Raw genomic sequence first — 26,539 nt, forward strand, 5'->3', positions numbered from 1 at the left:
ACTGTACTCACTGTCTGTCTGTCTGTCTGTCTGTCTGCACCATTACTGTACTCACTGTCTGTCTGTCTGCACCATTAGCAGGCTGTACTGTACTCACTGTAATACAGTCTGTCTGGTATTCCTTCTGTTTAGATCAATGAGTGTTATCTCTCTCTCTCTCTCTCTCTCTCTCTCTCTCTCTCTCTCTCTCTCTCTCTCTCTCTCTCTCTCTCTAGCACACACAGACCATAGACATAGACTCTAGACTGTATAAAAAGAATGGACTAAGCAACACCATTGGTTTCTGCAGACCGTAAATGAAGCCGATTGTTCAGGAATTTCAAATCCGTCATCTTTCTATATCTCGTCATATCCTGCAGAATGCAACCACACCATTATTGGTTGGGTCGCTTGTCAATCAAGAGCGGGGGCGGGGAATGAATGCTATTGGTTGTGTAGCTTGTCAATCAAATCATCCCGCCCCTCCTAGAGCATAGCCTACTTTATCGTACATTTTAAAATAAAAGGGACCATAATTTAGCAAAACACATATCATGATGATTGAAAGGAGACTTTAAACTAGTGACTGGAAGCATATAGTATCCAATCCACTTTATTTATAGAGCACATTTAAAAACAACAGTGTTGAACCAAAGTGCTGTACACTCAGTAAAATAAACTAAAATAAACAAGAAAACACACACAGTGAACAAGACAATGATTGACACAATGCCTGAGGGAAACAGCAGCTTCTCAATCTGAATTTTCAAACGCCGAGAGGAGAACGAGTTTTCAAACGTGGTTTAAACACAGGCAGGGTTTGAGACACTCTAACATGGGGTGGAAGCTCGTTCCACAGTGTGGCGCTATGAAGGAAAATGATCTATCTCCCCAGGTCTTCAGCTTTGTTGCTGTGACCTTAAGTAGTGACTGGTCAGTAGACCTCAAGACCCATGTACCATTATTAGGAGGTAGAAGATCCGAAATGTGCCAGCCCATTTAGTAGTATAGTATTTATGACAATGTTTATTAAGATAATAAAATCAAGTCTAAAGTTCGTCAAAAACCCATCCACTTACATTGAGATACAATATTTCTGACACCAGCAGTAAAACAGCAATACTACAGGCCATTCATATGAACTGTCACTTAACTCACTTCCTATGTAGACTCAATGTCAGAACAGGAAGCTGCACCCTTGGCACGGGCACACACACACACACCCACCCACCCACCCACCCACCCACCCACCCACACACACACACACACACACACACACACACACACACACACACACACACACACACACACACACACACACACACACACACACACACACACACACTCTCTCTCAGACTCACGTAGACAGGTGTCCTTGCTCTCCTCGTAACCCGGCTTGCAGACACAGCGTCCAATAGGAACCAGCCACCCTCCGTCGGCGCTGCAGTACATCTTGGGCGCCTCCATCTCCTGGGAGGCGTTGACGCAGGCCCCCCGCACCTCCACCAGCGCCGAGTCCCCGCCCGTCACCGTGTCGGGGAACTGGGCCAGGTTGAGCACGGTGAGAGGACACTTCTTATAGAACACCCTGTGGGAACGGGAAGGGAATGGAACCATGACTCAGTGTTCCTTTTGACACAACGTTTTCATTATTGGGACGCTATAGGATTTAAGCCATTATCCCACGTTTTCTTATTTATTCGGCTATTTTTTATTTTATTTTTAATCGTGAAAATGTGCGCAAATATAATAAATAAATACAAATATGATTATTATCACGTGTGCGTGTGAACGCGTGTTCAGCGTTCCCCTAGCGTAGCTTCCTGGTTGCTATGTGGGGGGGAACAACAAAAGCCAGGTCCGCCTCACATCAAAGCGTCCCCCCCTTTGGTTGTGTGGGTTTGTGTCCCAATGGTACAATGGTACAATCGTAATTAACCCTGTACGGATTCACGCTCTAGTAAGGCCTGCCACTAATTCTACAACCGGGGACCCACTCCCCGGAGTTTCTTCTATTTCCCACGTCGCAGGTCCATGGACTGTCCCTACGGACCCCCAGCTGCGGCTCAAGACTGTGACTGCGGACCGGGCCTCTCCATGGAGCACGACCGTGGATTTCTACTACACGAAAAGCCCCGCCTAAAAACGAGCATACCTTTCCTATTTCCCAACGAATGCCAATTTCCCTGTGACACACATATATATATATACAGACACTTTTTTGTGTTCGCTGGCTCCCGGGTTGCCAAATCATGTGCGTGAAACAAGCGCCGGTGTTGCCACATCCGTGAAACAAGCGGACCATGACAAACAAGCGGACCCCGGCGTGAATGGTCTATATCATATTGTCCCAACCTGTACCTGACAGACACCAGGGTCCTTTAACCCTTACCTGACAGACACCAGGGTCCTTTAACCCCTACCTGACAGACACCAGGGTCCTTTAACCCTTACCTGACAGACACCAGGGCGATGCAGGCTCCCAGGTCCTGGAAGGCGAGGTAGAAACCCTTCTTACTGAGGTTACTGATGTCTCTGACCTCTGTGTTCAACTTCATCACACGATCACCTACATCCACCTAGAGAGGAGAGGAGAGGAGAGGAAAGGAGAGGAAAGGAGAGGAGAGGTAAAAAAGTGAGAGTACATTATTTCGTTTGACACCTGAGATTTTCACCCATATATTTTCAACCAAAAATATATGTTTGTAGATAATTCCTTGCAGTAGGGTCAATGCACCACTTTCTACTAGCAAGTCCTTGAATTGTACAAAATTGTGAAACTACAAGCTCCCAACGTGGCACACTGTGAGCTTGTAGATCAGCTATTTTCACCGTGGGACACCGTTGTGTGACAAAAGTATAAATTAGTGCTCAAAAAAGTGGTTATAATAATCGCAGAAAGGTTTGGTGCTTGAGCACCTGCCCTTTTCCCTCAAAGAGCCCTATTCCCCTAAAAAAAAAATTACAAATAATTATAATTTCAAGACTGTCTTGAAGGGCCCCAGGGGCCCTTGTCAGAGCCTCAAACCCAGTGAGAATCACTGCTGTAAATACAGAGGAGTGGCCCCGCCCACACATTTCATATTTGATTAACCTATACGTTTCATTTTAGTAAATAGTCCATGACCGCGTGGCCCAGTTCCCCTGAAGGGCCCCTGAGAGCCAAGGGCCCTGGCGGCCCAATGGCTAATACAGCCCTGGTCTATAGAAGTCCCGACCCGACGGAACAACGTTATCAGACAACAGGTTGTCTGCAGCAGACGCTTTCAAACACCGAGTCGGACCAGAATCAGTGAGGTGGAGACTGCAGAGATGCCTTAACACATATACTGCGTATCCCGAGATATCTCGGGATCGTCTTTTTATGTGGTTTGATAACGAAAAAAAGTTTTTTTGGTACCATCCTTGATTTTTTTTTTTCCCCCATGACGCTTCCGACCCATCCTATGAGAAAATTTCCGACAACCGTTTCCGGTTCGTTTTTTATCTTGAAAAAACAGTTTTTCCCTGGTTTTGGCTAAAGATCATGGTTTTCACACGGTTTAAAAAACAAATGGTAAGCTCCGGTTGTATTTTCTTTTCTTTGATCGACGAACGGTTATCCTCTTTGTGTTTAAAAACGATCTGATAGCCGATCGGAGGCTAAGCTAATCTAAGATGGCCGGTGGGGAAACGTCACAGCCACGTCACAGCCAAACGGATATGACGTTTGCAGCCTCTTTTAGCCGCTGATACCACAGAAGAAGAAAATGAAAGAAAAGTGTAAACATTATGAGGGCTCGTACGTCCGTCGTTGCTGTTTATAAACACCATCCGATCGCGGATTTTAATGGATATAATTTTTTTGTGAACGGTTCAAAAGGCTATAAAACTCAAAAACGCTGGCAGTGGGTGAGTACCTTATGAATAAACTCTGGCAGGGAATGTGTTAACAATATGAAACTAGAAAAAGTGCTCCTCGGAGCACAACTCTCCGCCAGAAGACTTGTGTTGGTTCGAAGGTCGCGAAGGTCGCTATCCCTCTTGTATATGTAAGTGTCCTATCCATCCTGTCTGGGTAAGTGTCCTCTTCCGTCCTGTCTGTGTAAGTGTCCTATCCCTCCTGTCCTATCCGTCCTGTCTATGTAAGTGTCATATCCCTCCTGTCTATATAAGTGTCCTATCTGTCCTATCTGTCCAATAAGACAGATAGGAACAATTGGACCGCGACTACCTGACTACTTCCGGTTCGAAGGTCTGGGAGTGAGCTAGTGGCCGGATTTTCGGTATTGGAATCTGGCTTATCACAGTGACACATGTATTTATAGGTCGCTATCCCTCTTGTATATGTAAGTGTCCTATCCAACCTGTCTGGGTAAGTGTCCTCTTCCGTTCTGTCTGTGTGAGTGTCCTATCCCTTCTGTCTGTATAAGTGTCCTATGTCATATCCCTCCTGTCTATATAAATGTCCTATCTGTCCTATCTGCCAATTATGTATCAGCCATTTCATGGTTCCCGTCTTACCTCACTCTGACAGTGGCGGAGACACTGTCAGAGTGATGCCATGTATATATAGGCCCGGTGGCGTCACTAGCCAATCAGATCACAGTATTTCACGTGTCACGTGAGGCTTGACCAATCGGTGTGTCATGTTTAGAAAGTGAAAACGCAGTGATAACAATACTCTCCTGGCGGAGAGTAATAAATAAACTGATTGAGGAGGAAGGGGCAGAAAGATGCTCCAGTGTAAGTGGAGCATGGTGCTGTGTATAGCCTCAAACACACAGCAGTATAGCCTCAAACACACAGCAGTGTATAGCCTCAAACACACAGCAGTATAGCCTCAAACACACAGCAGTGTATAGCCTCAAACACACAGCAGTGTATAGCCTCAAACACACAGCAGTATAGCCTCAAACACACACAGCAGCCAGAACACATTTACAACACTGTTCCCCTGAGACGCTTTTAAAAGGTGGAGAGTCTGCAGTTAAGAGACAGGAGAGCAGCGCTTTCAGAGGGAACGGCCAGCATGTCCCATTTAGAGCCTCCTGCTGCTCCTTCTCCTTCTCCTTCTCCTGCTACACCCAGGAAAATGAAGCTTTTTCACACAGCTATACTACAGTAGGAGGCCAGTGACTTTGACCAGTTTCACTTTCTAAACCTTTGCATCATGCATGTCTCACACACACACACACACACACACACACACACACACACACACACACACACACACACACACACACACACACACACACACACACACACACACACACACACACACACACACACACACACACACACACACACACACACACACACCATGGTTTAGATAAGGTGGATCATGTAAGTTAAATGGTGGATGTGTGGATAGGACTCTATATGAACTAACTTGTTATATTAACACAACGCATGGCATTCTGTTTGTGTCACATGTATGATGCAAAGGTTTGGAAAGTCACTGGCCTCCTACTGTAGGTCTGTCTGTCTGTCTGTCTGTATTTCTCTATATCTCTATCTCAGACACTGTCTGTCAGACACTGTCTGTCAGCCTGTCTCTGTCTGTCTGTCTGTCTGTATCTTCATTCATACTTGAGATGGCGGATCTGAGGTGATGACATCATCATGCAAACGACATAACAATGATGTCATCACAACAAAGTCCTTTAATTAAAATGAATTGCCAATAAAGGAAAAGCTCATTTAGGAACTCATGTCTTACTATGGAGGAGTATAGAGACACTAATGAGATATACAAGTTAGACACCATCACGATGGCCTGGGTCTTTAATTAACACCAGAGACACTGAACCACCTGTCTCTCTGACACCATCACTGGGACACAGAGCTTTATATTTGGGGGCCGTATGGCACGAGGAAAACATCATCAGAGCCACTTTTACTCACAATCTACCACTTCTGCTCTAACCACTTCAGCCCTGTATACATTACGGCCATTTGAAAATAGCAGATCTACAAGCTCACAGAGCTTGTAGATCTGCTATTTTCAAAATATGTTTATACATTTGAAAACTTGAAAAGGGACATTCTGCATGATGAGTACTTTTACTTTTGATACTTTAAGAACATTTTATACTTCTGTACTTTTACTCAAGTACATTTACAGCCGGCACGGCGGCCAGTTAATTCAGTGATTATTTACTCACCACGTCAGGATATGTCCCCCCATGTCAGGACATGTCCCTCCATGTCAGGACATGTCCCTCCATGTCAGGACATGTCCCTCCACGTCAGGACATGTCCCTCCACGTCAGGACATGTCCCTCCACGTCAGGACATGTCCCTCCATGTCAGGACATGTCCCTCCACGTCAGGACATGTCCCTCCACGTCAGGACATGTCCCTCCACGTCAGGACATGTCCCTCCACGTCAGGACATGTCCCTCCACGTCAGGACATGTCCCTCCACGTCAGGACATGTCCCTCCATGTCAGGACATGTCCCTCCATGTCAGGACATGTCCCTCCATGTCAGGACATGTCCCTCCACGTCAGGACATGTCCCTCCATGTCCCTCCATGTCAGGACATGTCCCTCCACGTCAGGACATGTCCCTCCACGTCAGGACATGTCCCTCCACGTCAGGACATGTCCCTCCACGTCAGGACATGTCCCTCCATGTCAGGACATGTCCCTCCACGTCAGGACATGTCCCTCCATGTCAGGACATGTCCCTCCACGTCAGGACATGTCCCTCCATGTCAGGACATGTCCCTCCACGTCAGGACATGTCCCTCCACGTCAGGACATGTCCCTCCATGTCAGGACATGTCCCTAGTAGATGTCCCTCCAAACATCCAAACATATAAATTACATTTGAACCTTTTCAAGTCCACCATTGCTTTGTATTTCCTGTTTTCAACATGACACCAGTGTTGCCAGTTACATACGAGAGAGAAACAAGCAACCAGGTCTATGAATACATGTCCAAATGCATCGCTTAACAAGCAAACTTGGCAACGCTGCCAAACCAGTGTTGCCAGGTAGGCGAGAGAAACGAGCAACCAGGCAGACTTGGCAAACAGTGACGTTCAGACCAAACCCAGCGGTGGAGCAACACTGTGTGTGTGTGTGTGTGTGTGGGTGTGGGTGTGGGTGTGTGTGTGTGTGTGTGTGTGTGTGTGTGTGTGTGTGTGTGTGTGTGTGTGTGTGTGTGTGTGTGTGTGTGTGTGTGTGTGTGTGTGTACCTGTGTGAAGCTCTCGTCAGCAGCGATGGTGTCTATCTTAACGTACTGGCTCTCCTTGATGAACCACAGGTTGGCGTTGTTGGACTCATAGTAGAACATGTTGAACGTCTGAAACACACACACACACACACACACACACACACACACACACACACACACACACACACACACACACATGTTTCTATTACTATTCTTGTGAGGACATTTTAGGATGCTGATTTCATAAATGCCATTTTTCAACAAAAAAGATTCTACAACCAGTATTCATTTTGACAGATAATTTTGGTCTTAGTTTTAGTCATTTGAAATGTTTTAGTTTTAGTCTAGCTTTAGTCAACTAAATATCATAAGATTATAGTCAACTAAATATCATAAGATTATAGTCAACTAAATATCATAAGATTATAGTCGACTAAATATCATAAGATTATAGTCAACTAAATATCATAAGATTATAGTCAACTAAATATCATAAGATTATAGTCAACTAAATATCATAAGATTATAGTCGACTAAATATCATAAGATTATAGTCAACTAAATATCATAAGATTATAGTCAACTAAATATCATAAGATTATAGTCAACTAAATATCATAAGATTATAGTCAACTAAATATCATAAGATTATAGTCAACTAAATATCATAAGATTATAGTCGACTAAATATCATAAGATTATAGTCAACTAAATATCATAAGATTATAGTCAACTAAATATCATAAGATTATAGTCAACTAAATATCATAAGATTATAGTCAACTAAATATCATAAGATTATAGTCGACTAAATATCATAAGATTATAGTCAACTAAATATCATAAGATTATAGTCAACTAAATATCATAAGATTATAGTCAACTAAATATCATAAGATTATAGTCGACTAAATATCATAAGATTATAGTCAACTAAATATCATAAGATTATAGTCAACTAAATATCATAAGATTATAGTCGACTAAATATCATAAGATTATAGTCAACTAAATATCATAAGATTATAGTCAACTAAATATCATAAGATTATAGTCGACTAAATATCATAAGATTATAGTCAACTAAATATCATAAGATTATAGTCAACTAAATATCATAAGATTATAGTCAACTAAATATCATAAGATTATAGTCAACTAAATATCATAAGATTATAGTCAACTAAATATCATAAGATTATAGTCGACTAAATATCATAAGATTATAGTCAACTAAATATCATAAGATTATAGTCAACTAAATATCATAAGATTATAGTCAACTAAATATCATAAGATTATAGTCAACTAAATATCATAAGATTATAGTCGACTAAATATCATAAGATTATAGTCAACTAAATATCATAAGATTATAGTCAACTAAATATCATAAGATTATAGTCGACTAAATATCATAAGATTATAGTCAACTAAATATCATAAGATTATAGTCGACTAAATATCATAAGATTATAGTCAACTAAATATCATAAGATTATAGTCAACTAAATATCATAAGATTATAGTCGACTAAATATCATAAGATTATAGTCGACTAAATATCATAAGATTATAGTCAACTAAATATCATAAGATTATAGTCGACTAAATATCATAAGATTATAGTCGACTAAATATCATAAGATTATAGTCGACTAAATATCATAAGATTATAGTCAACTAAATATCATAAGATTATAGTCGACTAAATATCATAAGATTATAGTCGACTAAATATCATAAGATTATAGTCAACTAAATATCATAAGATTATAGTCGACTAAATATCATAAGATTATAGTCGACTAAATATCATAAGATTATAGTCAACTAAATATCATAAGATTATAGTCGACTAAATATCATAAGATTATAGTCGACTAAATATCATAAGATTATAGTCAACTAAATATCATAAGATTATAGTCAACTAAATATCATAAGATTATAGTCAACTAAATATCATAAGATTATAGTCAACTAAATATCATAAGATTATAGTCAACTAAATATCATAAGATTATAGTCAACTAAATATCATAAGATTATAGTCGACTAAATATCATAAGATTATAGTCAACTAAATATCATAAGATTATAGTCAACTAAATATCATAAGATTATAGTCGACTAAATATCATAAGATTATAGTCAACTAAATATCATAAGATTATAGTCAACTAAATATCATAAGATTATAGTCAACTAAATATCATAAGATTATAGTCAACTAAATATCATAAGATTATAGTCAACTAAATATCATAAGATTATAGTCAACTAAATATCATAAGATTATAGTCAACTAAATATCATAAGATTATAGTCAACTAAATATCATAAGATTATAGTCGACTAAATATCATAAGATTATAGTCAACTAAATATCATAAGATTATAGTCAACTAAATATCATAAGATTATAGTCGACTAAATATCATAAGATTATAGTCGACTAAATATCATAAGATTATAGTCAACTAAATATCATAAGATTATAGTCAACTAAATATCATAAGATTATAGTCGACTAAATATCATAAGATTATAGTCAACTAAATATCATAAGATTATAGTCAACTAAATATCATAAGATTATAGTCAACTAAATATCATAAGATTATAGTCAACTAAATATCATAAGATTATAGTCAACTAAATATCATAAGATTATAGTCAACTAAATATCATAAGATTATAGTCAACTAAATATCATAAGATTATAGTCAACTAAATATCATAAGATTATAGTCAACTAAATATCATAAGATTATAGTCAACTAAATATCATAAGATTATAGTCGACTAAATCTACAGTTGATTTGGTCGACTAAAATGTATTTTGGCGGTGCCTTGATGCCGTCGTAACGGCTGATTTAACACATGGTTGCACGCTGATAACGCTGCGACGCGTTGTGAGCTTGTAGATCTGCTATTTTCAGAGCGCAACACCCGAGCGCAACCAAACATAAAATGACTTGTCTTTTAGTTCTACTGGATCTCTTCTCCACTAGATCCCTCTCTAACATTTTAGTGTAGTTTTTATTTGTTGACAAAATCGTCATTATATTTAGTCATAGTTTTAGTCATAGCTTAGTTTTTGTTTTGTTTTTATTTAGTTTCTATTTAGATAAAAAAGGTATTCAACGAACATTTTTCGTCATAGTTGTAGGCGAAAAAAATACAATGGAGAATCTATTCCCTCTCTGCTCCTCTCCATCAGTGTTCTATTAACACATTTAGACCCGAAAAAAAAAAATCCTAACAGTTTTGTTCAACAGTGTATATTGCTATATAATTTATACAGCAACATCTAAAATGACACAGACGCTGTCCCGGGTTGAAAGGTACACAGTATAACAACCCATAGGTTTAACAGATCTATAAAGACATGTTGGAAATCAGTGCAACAGCTATTTGCATTATAATGATTATAATCATTAGAACGACCCAAATTGATTCACATTTCGCACAAGCACTGTACTGCTTTACATTTAATGTGGCTCTATGTGTAGAGTATTTAGTTCTTGAGGCAGAAACCTATACATTTGCAAAATAAAATGACAACCATCGCCCTGAAAATTGCCCAATATAATTGTCCAATCCCCAAGCCTAGATCACACACACACACACACACACACACACACACACACACACACACACACACACACACACACACACACACACACACACACACACACACACACACACACACACACACACACACACACACACACACACACACACACACACACACGCACGCACGCACACACACACACCTCTTTGCAGGTGCCTGGCACCCCGGGCAGACTGTTACAGTCTCTCAGGGTGAACTTGATCTCGATGTAGACGCGCTGCGCTCCGTCTCGCCCGATGTGTCTGGTTCTCAGCCAGTTGTTCTGATTGGCCTCCATCACGTTACACACCTGGTACGTCCTCATCGCCGTGTTCCTCTCGTCCATCACACTGATCTCCTCCCACTGAGGGAGAGAGAGAGAGAGAGAGACAGAGAGAGAGAGAGAGACAGAGAGAGAGAGAGAGAGAGACAGACAGAGAGAGAGACAGAGACAGACAGACAGACAGAGACAGAGAGAGAGAGAGAGAGAGAGAGACAGAGACAGAGAGATGAGAGATTTGATTTGATGTATTTATTAGATCCAATAGCTTACTGTAAATGGTAAATGGTTTATTTATATAGCGCTTTTAACCAAAGCGCTTTACATAGATTGTGCATTACATTAACCCATTCACACACACATTCACACACACATTCACACACCGATGGCAGGGGAAACCATGCAAGGCACCAACCTGCTCATCGGGAGCAATTAGGGGTTCAGCGTCTTGCTCAAGGACACTTCCACACTAACCCTGGGGGAGCCTGGGATCGAACTAGGAACCTTGCGGTTTTCCAGTTCACTCTACCCGGCCACTCTCTACCCCTGAGCCACTGCCGTCCCAGTGGCTCACTGTACTGTTACAGAAGCTACTCTTCCTGGGGCCTCAACCAGCATCATCACAACACAATTTAAAATGTACACAACAGACTCATCACAACGCACAGTACAACACAAGACACTAACTCACAACCTGTCTGACTGGGACGTGGTTAGATGACCCCGCCGGGTCAGTTTGGTCACGTTTTGTCCCAAGATGTCACTAGAGTTCTTCCCACAATGGTATCAGTATTACTAATATCATACTGATACCATTATACTCATACTGATACCATTATACTCATACTGATACCATTATACTCATACTGATACCATTATACTCATACTGATACCAGTTTTGGCAGTATCAGATATCCTCATACTGCCTAAAATACTGGTATCGGTATCGGAGAGTCTGCCAGTCTGCCGTTACAATACCATGTCATATACACCACCTGATGATCACATGAAAACACAGCAGCAGCTAGGGTGACCACCTTCAAACAGACCCATTGAGGGACAGACGTACCCGTTTCGCGGGACATCGCGGGACACAGCGCACGTGCATGAGGACCTCCCGTTCGCGCGCGCGTGATTTTCTTACACGGTTCTGGGCGGATTGGGTTGTTTTTTTTTCCAGTTTTTGGTTTCTTTATTTCGGTTTTAGGGTTAAGATTAGGGTTAGGTTAGGGTTATGTTATTTAATTCTTATTTTTGCCTGATTTTACCGATTTATTATCATACTGTATCTTTGATTTTCGGGACATTGCTCTGCTTGTGCGGGACGCGGGACAGAGGGTCCAATTTCGGGACTGTCCCGCGTATTTCGGGACGGGTGGTCACCCTAGCAGCAGCAACACAACGTTTTGGCCTCTGGACCCCCGGCTGACGGGCAGGCGGGCGGGCGGGCGGGGAGAGAGAGTTTATTGGACAGCTGAGATATTAAACTGGGGGTCCCAGGCTTGAGGAGGCACGTGGGATCGTTGAGGAGCATGGCCGCCTAAAGACGGGGCTCCATCAGAGCAGCCCAAAAACCTCGACATGTGAAAGATAGAGAGTCTACTTTACGACGTTTAAAGTGTGATTACTGACGTTCCTTTGGCACAAGTGTAACACATGTCAGCTAAATGTAACAGACGGGGGATTTGAATGGAATGTCCATCGGGCCGAGCGCCATACAGAACAAGGAGCGACGCTAGAATGGCGGACGTGCAGAACGACGGCGTGCAAAGTGAAAACCACGGCTGAACCCGGTGGGGGAAAAAGAAGCATGGAGGCTAACGTCTTAACCCATTGAGACCTGAAGCCGATTCTACATGTCTCCTAAATCTCAACAGTTTTCTGAAAAACCTATATTTATATATCAGTGGTGCTCAATCTTTTTCATGTCAAGGACCCCCAAAATTATGTGTTTGGCCGCGGACCCCCATCAAAATATTGTGTTCCAGGGACCCCCCCAGAAGCAAAGATTTGAGTTAAAAATGTTCGCTTTAAAAATATATATATATTCAAAGATTTGCACACATTTTCAAGATTTTTCAAAAATAGCAGATCTACAAGCTCATAGCGCGTCACTCGGTGCCGCGCTATGAGCTTGTAGATCTGCTATTTTTGAATAGCCCAAAGTGTAAAATAATGCTTTTTGGTCATGTTAATAAGTTGCTTTTGGTTCTGCAGGCTGATATTGACAGAGTGAAGAAGGAGAGAGTGCGGGGTTACGCGCGGATGTAAATGGCCTCTTAAACTGGGGGTCCTTGAAAACCTTTTGATAATCACTATCCTAGTCTGCCCGTAGGACCACCGATGGGAACCTGGGCTCGGCTTCAATTGAGCGCAACCGGCCGGCCGTGCGGGCAGGCAGGCTGACGGGTGGTCTGCGTCAGACGGGGGTCCGGGGCCACAGCGTTGTGGTCTGCGTCAGACGGGGGTCCGGGGCCAAAGCGCTGTGGTCTGCGTCAGACGGGGGTCCGGGGCCAACGCGTTGTGGTCTGCGTCAGACGGGGGTCCGGGGCCAACGCGTTGTGGTCTGTGTCAGACGGGGGTCCGGGGCCACAGCGTTGTGGTCTGCGTCAGACGGGGGTCCGGGGCCAAAGAGTTAATGCTGCTGCTGTGTTTTCATGTCTCGCCGAACGCAGCCGACGGTCTGTGTCAGATCAGAGAGAAGAGACGCTTTTGTCTGAGTGTGTGTGTGTGTGTGTGTGTGTGTGTGTGTGTGTGTGTGTGTGTGTGTGTGTGTGTGTGTGTGTGTGTGTACGCAGAGCGAGTGTGTTTTCATAAGTGCACGTGTGTTTTGGTTTGCTTTGAGAGCTGTGTGTGTGTGTGTGTGTGTGACAGAGAGGTAGGACAGAGCCACTTTGTCTCCAGTCATCTGTTTCCACTTGCGGAGCGGAGCGGTAATTGAGAACACTTCTCGCATGAGCAAGAAAAAAAACGTTTCTATCCATACGTACACGCACGTGTCACACACACACACACACACACACACACACACACACACACACACACACACACACACACACACACACACACACACACACACACACACACACACACACACACACACACACACACACACACACACACACACACACAGAGCGCTAGAGAGAGAAAGAGAGAGAGCGTTTCTATTTCTTAAAGGAAAGAAAAATAAACCAATGTGGTTTCTGAGAGCGCGGATATCTGATCTACTCCTGGGGAAGAAGACTGTCACACACACACACACACACACACACACACACACACACACATACACACACACACACACACACACACACACAGCACTGGTTAGGAGGTTAAAAGAAGAGGACCACCATCTTTGTTCTGAGCGACTTGTCATCATCATGCTGGTACTTTAAGACCCACGGCGATGAGCACATATCCACTTACACACGCACGCACGCACGCACGCACGCACGCACGCACGCACGCACACACACACACACACACACACACACACACACACACACACACACACACACACACACACACACACACACACACACACACACACACACACACACACACACACACACACACACACACACACACACACACACGCCTCTTCAGTAAGTCCCTGTCATCTTGCTCTCGGCTGAAGTTCAAATGAAAGCAGAGAAGATAGAGAGAGAGAGAGAGAGGGATAAGGAGAGAGAAACATAGATTATGAGAGAGAGAATGAGACAGAGAAAGACAGACAGACAGACAGACAGACAGACAGACAGCGAGAGACAGAGAGAGAGACAGATACATGAACACAGGGTAAATTACAGGCGCTCCTGGCAGCTAAACGGACCCATCTGTGCCGATCAGGGACCGGTCAGACATCACGCACACAAAGCACGCACGCGCACGCACGCACGCACGCACGCACGCACGCACGCACGCACACACACACACACACACACACACACACACACACACACACACACACACACACACACACACACACACACACACACACACACACACACACACACACACACACACACACACACACACACACACACACACACACACACACAAGCGTATTGGACTTGTGAGGACAGTGATTTCATGGATGCCATATTTGTGTATTCAAAGCTCACAGAGCGTTGCAGATCGCTTCTTTTCTGCACTTTAGACACCGGTGAGCAACAATCAGGCATCCTGTAGCTCCAACAACTCCAACAACCCCTAAACCTAACCTCTGGATGCCTCATCCTCCTAACACCAACATGTTCTTACATTACAGGCCTATCTCCTTCACTTCTCCATGAAACCATGTATCTGGGGACGAAGCAGGAAGACCATTCCTCACAACGTGTATTTCTCATCATTTCTACTACGTATGGACAGTGGTGGAAAAAGTACTCACATTCAAAATTACCAATACTGCAATATAGAAATACTCTGTTACAAGTAAAAGTCCAGAATTAAAAATTGAGTTGAGTAAAAGTACAAAAGTATTGGCATCAAAATGTACTTAAAGTAGCTAAAGTAAAAGTGCTAAAATATTTGAAAATAGCAGATCTACGCGTTGTGAGCTTGTAGATCGGCTATTTTACTTAGCTACTTTACACCACTGCGCATGGAGGCATTTGGTCCTCACTAGTATAGTCTCACACACACACACACACACACACACACACACACACACACACACACACACACACACACACACACACACACACACACACACACACACACACACACACACACACACACACACACACACACACACACACACACGTGTCCCCAGGGAGCAGTGATTAAAGCGTTTATAGGAACAGTCATTGAGGGATAAAGAGAGGCTTTATGATGCCTTTGTTTGTTTCTGTGTAGAGTGGACTGGATTACTGCCACTTCCTGTGTGTGTGTGTGTGTGTGTGTGTGTGTGTGTGTGTGTGTGTGTGTGTGTGCGTGCGTGCGTGCGTGCGTGCGTGCGTGCGTGCGTGCGTGCGTGCGTGCGTGCGTGCGTGCGTGCGTGCGTGCGTGTGTGTGCGTGTGTGATGCTCTGTTCATTGTCACAGGCCCTCTGGAGGACACAGGTGTGTTTATTCACAGTGGTTATCAAAGTGTGGTCCAGGGACCCCTAGGGGTCCTTGAGCAGGGTTCCAGGGGGTCCCCAGCAAAATATAATTGATATACTGTAGCGTCACAATCATTTTATCCATTTATGTATGTTGGCTATATGGACCCCCATTATGATATGTATTTGGCCGTGGACCCCCCCCCCCCCCCCCCCCCCATCTGAAAAGGTTTTCCAAATGATTCGAAATATTTCCAAAGATTTAAATATTTTTCAAATATTTTCAAAAATAGCAGATGTACAAGCTCACAGTGTGGCATGGAGTTTAGTTAGTTAGTTAAAAAAAAAAAAACAGGGATACAGGGTTTCCGCCTGACAGCAACAATATATTTATTTTGGAATATAAAACATACAGATATAACAACATTATGTTAATTTAACAAGTGTATAAATAATCCTCAGCTTTAAAACTGCATTCTGTAACTTCTGTGACTCGTATTTGAATCAACACGTTTTGCTCTTTTAGAATTTATAGAGTTTTGTACGTTTCCAAAACCTTGTATTAAATAATATAAGCATTTCAGCTCAAAGTGTTGTTTGTGACAAACAGTCTCTCTATGTTTCACAACTGGAGCACTGTACTGCTGTGTGTGTGTGTGTGTGTGTGTGTGTGTGTGTGTGTGTGTGTGTGTGTGTGTGTGTGTGTGTGTGTGTGTGTGTGTGTGTGTGTGTGTGTGTGTGTGTGTGTGTGTGTATGGAGCGTGTTGGTAATTAGGAGAGCAAGAGAGAGAGAGAGAGAGAGAGAGAGAGAGAGAGAGAGAGAGAGAGAGAGAGCTTAAACTCTCCAGTATGTCCAAACATTTTCTCTGTCATGTTTTCATTTGAACCCCCCCTACACCCCCCCACACACACACACACACACACACACACACACACACACACACACACACACACACACACACACACACACACACACACACACACACACACACACACACACACACACACACACACACACACACACACACACACACACAGCATCTCCGACAGAATACAAATGGAACCTGTCAGAGTTAGAGGGTTTAACTGTGTAGCAGAGATCTCTCTCACACAGAGAGAGAGAGAGATGTATGTGCGTGCGTGCGTGCGTGCGTGCGTGCGTGCGTGCGTGCGTGCGTGCGTGCGTGCGTGTGTGCCTGTATTTGAGGGCCAAAAGGGGGGGGTCTTGAGGAGAAAATTAGTAAAGATGGAGGGGGGCCTCCTCCCGTTTCCAAACATCATTACAGCGTCTGTTTTGTGTCTCTCTCCGGGAACACCCTCCCCCCCCCCCCCCCCCCCCCCCCCAGGCACATCTGGAAGCTGTTGTGACCCCCGGCCCATCACAGGGTCAGGAGTGTGTTCTGGGGCGGGGGGGGGGGGGGGGGGGGTCTCTGTCTCTACAACCATCACTGTAATCTGTCTGCACTACACCAGGCCGCACAGTTCAAAGGTCAACTACATAATCCCCCTCCTCATACGGAGAACCAAACCTTAGGAGTCAGCCCGCCTGGAACTCATGTCCTCTCAGCTCCACTCCTCTTCTTCTTTTTTACTAAACTTAAGTTAAGTGAACTTAAAGGAGTTCACATTTGAAATCACGTTTGAAATCTTCACGTGATTTCAAATGTGAACTCACGTGAAATCACGTTTGAAATCTCGTCTCGCGGTACTTCCGCCCGGCGGGCGGAAGTATCGCGAGACGAGATTTCAAACGTGATTTCAGTAAAACTAGATTTGTAAACAGTATGGCGGCGCCCATGTACTGTAGCAATAACACTGCACCGACATCAGACGGTCCACACACACCACACACCACAGATATATATATATATATACACAAGAAAAACTATTTTCGAGCCATAGAAATACGTGGATTTAGCCACGTCCTAAACGCAAACTGTGTTTTCCTAGGGAGTTGAAGGCAAGGGGGCGGGGGGGGGGGGGGGGGGGGGGGGAGAGAGTCAGTACACAGAAGTCAAAGCACAGACGGCTGTGTTGTTGACAGACAACGGATGCACGCTTATGAGAAACAACACAAATACAACCTGGTGAAACAGTTGTGTGCATTAGAGCAAGATGAGGATAAAGGATACACTCAATCTAAATGTCCAGTTTGATAATTCACAACTACTACTACTACTAATATTGATCTAAATATTATAAACTTTCACCACAGCCTAAGTACAAATATCATTTATGAAAAGGCTACTATAGGCTACAGTGAAGTCTGACTGAATGACTGAAAAGTTTTTCTTGTTTTACTGTCTTGGTGTGGGGATTATCTGACACATGTATGTATCTGTTATGAAAGAGAGATGGTATCATGAGTGAAACGGCTATAGTCCATAGGAAACCATAAACCATAAACCTACGTAGGCCTACATCTAAATGAGTTGCCATATTTACATTTCCTTACAAATTACAAATCCTTATAAGCTATATATTTATGTGGGGGGAGCCTCCCCCCACACATTGCTCGTTATGAACTGGGGGTCCTGGACCACTCTTATGAGGAGTTAACAATAAATAAAGGTAGGAATATGCCTAGGGCGAAATTCTCTCTTAACTTCAGTTAAATGAACTTAACTGAAGTACCCATCTCCACAAACACTACTGTCACACATCTATGAACATCTAACACACTCTCTACTGTCACACAACTATGAACATCTAACACACTCTACTGTCACACAACTATGAACATCTAACACACTCTACTGTCACACAACTATGAACATCTAACACACTCTACTGTCAAACAACTATGAACATGTAACACACTCTACTGTCACACAACTATGAACATCTAACACACTCTACTGTCACACAACTATGAACATCTAACACACTCTACTGTCACACAACTATGAACATCTAACACACTCTACTGTCACACAACTATGAACATCTAACACACTCTACTGTCACACAACTATGAACATGTAACACACTCTACTGTCACACAACTATGAACATCTAACACACTCTACTGTCAAACAACTATGAACATCTAACACACTCTACTGTCACACAACTATGAACATCTAACACACTCTACTGTCACACAACTATAAACATCTAACACACTCTCTACTGTCACACAACTATGAACATCTAACACACTCTCTACTGTCACACAACTATGAACATCTAACACACTCTCTACTGTCACACAACTATGAACATCTAACACACTCTACTGTCACACAACTATGAACATCTAACACACACTCTACTGTCACACAACTATGAACATCTAACACACTCTACTGTCACACAACTATGAACATCTAACACAGACTCTACTGTCACACAACTATGAACATCTAACACACTCTCTACTGTCACACAACTATGAACATCTAACACACACTCTACTGTCACACAACTATGAACATCTAACACACTCTACTGTCACACAACTATGAACATCTAACACACTCTACTGTCCCACAACTATGAACATCTAACACACTCTACTGTCACACAACTATGAACATCTAACACACTCTACTGTCACACAACTATGAACATCTAACACACTCTACTGTCACACAACTATGAACATCTAACACACTCTACTGTCACACAACTATGAACATCTAACACTCTCTACTGTCACACAACTATGAACATCTAACACAGACTCTACTGTCACACAACTATGAACATCTAACACACTCTACTGTCACACAACTATGAACATCTAACACAGACTCTACTGTCACACAACTATGAACATCTAACACACTCTACTGTCACACAACTATGAACATCTAACACAGACTCTACTGTCACACAACTATGAACATCTAACACACTCTACTGTCACACAACTATGAACATCTAACACACTCTACTGTCACACAACTATGAACATCTAACACACACTCTACTGTCACACAACTATGAACATCTAACACAGACTCTACTGTCACACAACTATGAACATCTAACACACTCTACTGTCACACAACTATGAACATCTAACACAGACTCTACTGTCACACAACTATGAACATCTAACACACTCTACTGTCACACAACTATGAACATCTAACACACTCTACTGTCACACAACTATGAACATCTAACACACTCTACTGTCACACAACTATGAACATCTAACACAGACTCTACTGTCACACAACTATGAACATCTAACACACACTCTACTGTCACACAACTATGAACATCTAACACACTCTACTGTCACACAACTATGAACATCTAACACTCTCTACTGTCACACAACTATGAACATCTAACACTCTCTACTGTCACACAACTATGAACATCTAACACTCTCTACTGTCACACAACTATGAACATCTAACACACTCTACTGTCACACAACTATGAATATCTAACACACTCTACTGTAGTTTCAACCTGAACTAGAAAACACACAGAATCAGCCTGTGGGTGTCCTGTCCCTGTGTTGTCACATTTCCACACTCCATAGGTTCCTTACATGAGCAAGCAGCGGGGGTTATTATGCAACATCATGCACGCACATACGCACACGCACGATAAAGATGTGCACGCTCTCACACTGGTACCCTGTATCACTACATTTGGTGCACAGTGACTTTTTTCCTGTGCACTTCTCTCAAGCTGCCGGTACTCTTTCCTCTCCTCCATCACGCAAGGTTCTCTGGGTGATTCATAATGGTCCCTAAATAAACTACATTACCCAGGGGCCACTGGGGTGAACAACGTACCCATGGGGCAATGCGTGGCGCTCACCTGTTCCTGGTCTCACCTGCCTGTTCTCTCTCTGTGGGAAGCCTTTACCATTCATTATTGCCAGACCCAAGGGGTCGGCCTACATGAGGCTTTGTCCCCCTTTCGTCCATACATGGGCATAAAAGTCTGTCCACTTTGTGGAAAAGTCTCTCCCCCTTTCGTCCATACATGGGCATAAAAGGGAATGTATTCTGGGTCTGGCAGAACCAGGTCTCCTGGTCTTGTTATTACAGAAGTTACTCTCAAACGTTGTCATTCCATTCCGTTTAACTCTGAGACACATGGAACCTTTGGTTCCTAATTCAATCCTTTAGAGTATGATGTCAGTACTATGACGATATATAGATGAAATTGAGGATCTCCATACATGGGCATTGTTCTCGTGCAGTGTAGGCCAGGGGTCTTCAACAGGGGGTCCTTAGAGTTACTACAGGGGGTCCGCCAAATCTTTGTGTGCTTTGATTTTTCTTTTTTGCATTAACCACTTGAACCCTAGCATCCTAACTTTAGCCAAAAATAGCAGATCTACAAGCTCTCAACGCCGAGGCGTTGAGAGCTTGTAGATCTGCTATTTTTGGCAAAGAGTTATAGGTGTAGAGGGATTTTTTTTTTATCTGAAACACAATTTTATACAATATGGAGTAGGGGGTCCCTGCTTCATCTCTCTCAGCTAGGGGGTCCTTGGCCTGAAAACGTTGAAGACTCCTGGTGTAGGGAACTGTCACTAAACACAAAGGTAAACCCGCAGCCAATGAAGACAGAGAAAACTGCAACATAATAAACAATACAAACTTCAGTGTCTGTGTACCTAAGTGACAGCATTTCTAACTATAATCAGTGTAAAAAGAAACCAGGTGAGTAGCCAATCACAAAGATACCCTTCAAAGTCATTAGCTAGAATACTTACACCTGTGCACTGCTATGCTCTGCAGAGTGCAGCAAACATGTTTAAAGAAATAACGTCACCAGATTCCAAATAAACATTCACCAAACGTCACAACAAGGGTCACAGAAAGTTACGATAACTACAAATCAGCAACACAACTTACGACATTGCGTCTAAAATGCTTCCAAGTTGAAGTGGGTGTGATGGCTTTAAGAACAGGTCTGTCTTCTCTGTGCATCGCTGCATCAACATGGCGCTGACAGGAAGTGAATCTAGTTATGTATAACGTTTTCAAAATAAGATACGTGGTTACACGTCTTCACAATAAAGTACTTACAAAGCCACATGTTGCATAGAATTACTTAGTAAAAAAAATGTACATTTGCCTTAAGGCAACACAGGCATAAAAAGGACAGACAGACAGACAGACAGACAGACAGACAGACAGAGACAGACAGACAGACAGACAGACAGACAGACAGACAGACAGACAGACAGACAGACACACACACAGACAGACAGACACACAGACATAGAGATCTCCGTATATGCCCTGGACAATGCTGAGTCCGACCGACCTCACAGCGGGCGCCACACTCGGATCCTCGGCTACACACACTGAGATTTAGAACTCCATCAGTCGGATGGTTGTTCAGATTATGTCAAAGACGCACGCACACACGCACGCACGCACACACGCACGCACGCACGCACGCACGCTAATGTCTTCTACTCCCAGTAGAAAGGCACAGTGTAATGATGATGATTTGCTGATACGAGTCGATAAACACCCCGGCTTATGAATAACTGAGCCGGTTCTTTTCTTTTTTCCACTTCAAGCTCTGCATAGACTCTATGCAGAAAGTACACACTGTTATGTAAGAGTGCTCTAACACCCACACACACACACACACACACACACACACACACACACACACACACACACACACACACACACACACACACACACACACACACACACACACACACACACACACACACACACACACACCATCCCTAAAAATCACCTCCTATAATAGATGCAGAGCTGCGGCTTTCTCAGCACAGCGGAAATAATTTGTGAAACCCCCCCCCCGATTTAGCGTGTGTGTGTGTGTGTGTGTGTGTGTGTGTGTGTGTGTGTGTGTGTGTGTGTGTGTGTGTGTGTGTGTGTGTGTGTGTGTGTGTGTGTGTGTGTGTGTGTGTGTGTACTTGTATTACTATAGTTGTGAGGGACATTAATGTCCCCGCAAGCATAGAAGAATAGCATCAACTTTCCTGGTCCTCACAGGAATGATTGTTTTATGGCCAAAAATAAATAAATATAATTATGAAAACATTGAGGTTTGGGTTTAGTGTTTGAGTTATGAGCCTGATCTATACTTAGTTGTCACTTGTCACATACTGTACTGAACCCCTCAATGGCAACATGGCTCACAACCCCCAATCTAACCCTTGATGCTGAATGCATGGGGTCACATGCATATCAATCTGGGAACCCATCGCCAAATGAAAAGGAAAAACAGCGCCCTCTGCTGTTTTTGACTATCTCAGTTTGCTCTGGGAGGAAGTCGACGTAGCACCCGTGCGCAAGGAAACCAGGGTTTTGGTCTGCCTTCAGCGCATCACTTCCGGTGGTGCGACTATGTTTTCATTCCCACTAATAATATTTCTACACGGAACACTAACACCACTTCTCCCAGAGAACATGGATGGTTTTGGTTATAAGCCCACTTGTTTCTATGATGAAAGAGCAAGTTAAAATGTGAATATTTTTCTGTGGTTTTGTCTGCTCCGAGGACGCTATTGTTAAATGAGTTTCGGTTTGTTTCGAGTGGGGAAGGATCGACGGACACGTGAATCCCGTCCACTACATTTGATTGGGTAAAGCGCGGCCTGCTTCCTGATCTGAAGGCACGCCCACTTGTAGGCCAGTGCGTACGCGATATGACGAACCCCGACGACAGATTCAAACGCAGAGCAGAATCTGTTCTTGAGAGATTACATGCATATAGTCTTTGGTATTGTGACCCCGACCCTCCCACTGTCAGGGCAGACATTCTAACCACCAGACCACTGAGCTGGCTTTAGGGGAGAAAGAAAGACAGAAAAAAAGAAGGAGGTGGGCATGGCATTTATAAAGATTGCTGACATTTTGATGCCCCGCGAAGTGCGTGCGTGCGTGCGTGCGTGCGTGCGTGCGTGCGTGCGTGCGTGCGTGTGTGTGTGTGCATGCGTACTCACCCCTTCATTAGGGTAGGCCTCCCAGCCCAGGTCGGCCAGGGCTGACATGGAGTCCAGCAGAGTAACTGCAGAAGAAAGAGAGAGAAAACAGTCAGATGTCCGTCAGCACTTTAATAACAACTACAGTAACATCTCCATTAATCTAGTGTTCATCTCAGCTCATAGAACATAACATAACATAACAGAACAGAACAGAACAGAACAGAACAGAACAGAACAGAACAGAACAGAAGATAGTGGATGAAGTTTAAGACCGGGGACGCATCTTTGTCATTTTAATATTTCTTTGGCTATTTTAGAAAAATCGTGACAATTTGTGCAAATCTTTGAATTTATATATATGTATTTTTTAAGTATTTTTAACTCAAATCTTTGCTTCTGGGGGGATTCTACAAATGTCTTCTACATCCTAACTTCCTGTCTTCTAAAAACGTATGTTGCTATAATATCTATATCTATATGTGGTTGCGGACCCCCATCTAAAAATATTGTTGTTCAAGGGACCCCCTGAAGCAAAGCAAAGCAAATTTTCACGATTTTTCTAAAATAGCAGATCTACAAGCTCATCACTTTGTGCCGCGCGATGAGCTTGTAGATCTGCTATTTTGGAATAGCCAACGTATAAAATAAGTGTTATAGCTCAAATTGTAAAATGACACAGATGCGTTCCCGGTGTTAATGGCTTAACAGACGGTGGTGATATAAAAGCATGGCCCCAGGATGTTATTACTGTACCAGCTACACTCTGATTTATCACAACACAATGACATGTGTTTCTGACAACAATGCTGCACTGAACATTAAACCCTTATCATCACCACTAGAACATTAACTGTTATCATCACCACTAGCAACACAGGACGTGCTTGTTGTCATAACAGAAAACAACACTGAACCATCTGTGACAATCAGCTGGACAGTTGTACAGTGTAGATACTTTATATTTTGTGAAAGCACCAATATTGTGCTTTCACCGCTCAATATTGTCACAATATTCATATCAAGGTTTTTGCTAACAAAATAAATAATCATGCTGTTCGCCAAATCCTATGATTTGGACCAATTTGCTGACAGAGTGACATATTTGTGTACGTATGACATGTGTGCGTACGTAAAATATATATATATATATATATACATACGTACAGACACACAGACAGACAGACAGACAGACAGACAGACAGACAGACAGACAGAACTAAATACAAACATAATACACAGATTGACACAATCATTACAATAGCTCTGCATCACTTTGTGGTTCACCTAGCTATAAAACTATAAAGCTATCAAAGCATTCTGTAGGCACACACACACACACACACACACACACAGTTTTCTGCGTTGACAGCCAGGCAGACTGGCCACTTTACTACTTTATGTTGTTCCAACAATGTGCTGGTGAGCGTTAGCAACAACCTCACAGAGAGAGAGAGAGAGAGAGAGAGAGAGAGAGAGAGAGAGAGAGAGAGAGAGAGAGAGAGAGAGAGAGATGTTTAGAGAGAGAGAGAGAGCGTCTCATAACACAGTAACAACACGCTCTGACAGCAGAGAGCGTATAAAGAGGAATGGATGGAGATGTTTTTACAGCATTGTGTGTCAGAAGGCAGTAAAAAGCGTACGCTGTAACGCTGGGAGATTGCTGCTCTTTATTGTCTGTTTAGGGGTCAGGGTTCAAGGTGGACTCCTCCTCCACACGGCACGGTTTGAGGAGGTTTACGTATCGCTTTGCAGCGAGCAGTGGTGTAAAGTAACTAAGTACATTTACTCAAGTACTGTACCTAAGTACAATGTTTAGGTATTTTTACTTTACTGGAGTATTTCCAATTTGCAGTAGCCTACTTTTACTTCTACTCGACTACATCTCAGAGGCAAATATTGTACTTTTACTCCACTACATTTATTTGAAAACTTTAGTTACTTTGCAGATATAAATGATTATATTATAAAACATACATTAACCATTTCAGCCCTATCATATACCTAGGCTATTTGAAAATAGCAGATCTACAAGCTCACAACGTGTTGCATCGCATCGCGTTGTGAGCTTGTAACAGAGCTTGTAACAGAGTATTTGTACAATGCAGTATTGATACTTTTACTTAAGTAAGACATGTGAGGGAGGAGGGAGGGACGTCATGGCAAGGTCACCAGGAACAGGTAAAGCCTCATTGATGCTCTGCTGTACCATGGTGTCAGGAAGAGAAGATATAGATGATCTATTGATCTATAAACTCACTGCATGTCCAGAATGCAACGCCTGTGTGTGTGTGTGTGTGTGTGTGTGTGTGTGTGTGTGTGTGTGTGTGTGTGTGTGTGTGTGTGTGTGTGTGTGTGTGTGTGTGTGTGTGCGTGCGTGCGTGCGTGCGTGCGTGCGTGCGTGCGTGCGTGCGCGCGCGTGTGTGCGTGCGTGTGTGCGTGCGTGTGTGCGTCCATCCGTGTGTGTGTGTGTGTGTGTCCAGGAGAGAGAGGAAAGTGGTAAAGAGTCTATGGATGGATGCTGATTAAATATTGATGCTCAGTGGTGACAA

General features: G+C 42.9%; 1 protein-coding gene across 1 annotated transcript in view; it reads right to left on the reverse strand.

The window, feature by feature from the left end:
- Positions 1-24,056, reverse strand: part of LOC311045229 (ephrin type-A receptor 3-like) — a gene marked incomplete at both ends in the record, with an annotated part of 152,241 nt that extends 128,185 nt beyond the window's left edge. Inside the window, 5 exons of the mRNA XM_084057030.1 lie at positions 1,341-1,567; positions 2,434-2,558; positions 7,166-7,273; positions 10,927-11,127; positions 24,009-24,056. Coding sequence (XP_083913156.1) covers positions 1,341-1,567; positions 2,434-2,558; positions 7,166-7,273; positions 10,927-11,127; positions 24,009-24,056 — 709 coding nt within the window. The remainder of the gene's footprint in view (positions 1-1,340; positions 1,568-2,433; positions 2,559-7,165; positions 7,274-10,926; positions 11,128-24,008) is intronic.
- Positions 24,057-26,539: the final 2,483 nt, after the last annotated feature.

This window comes from Gymnoscopelus microlampas (assembly GCF_963454915.1).
Source record: "Gymnoscopelus microlampas genome assembly, chromosome: 5".
NCBI lineage: Eukaryota > Metazoa > Chordata > Actinopteri > Myctophiformes > Myctophidae > Gymnoscopelus > Gymnoscopelus microlampas.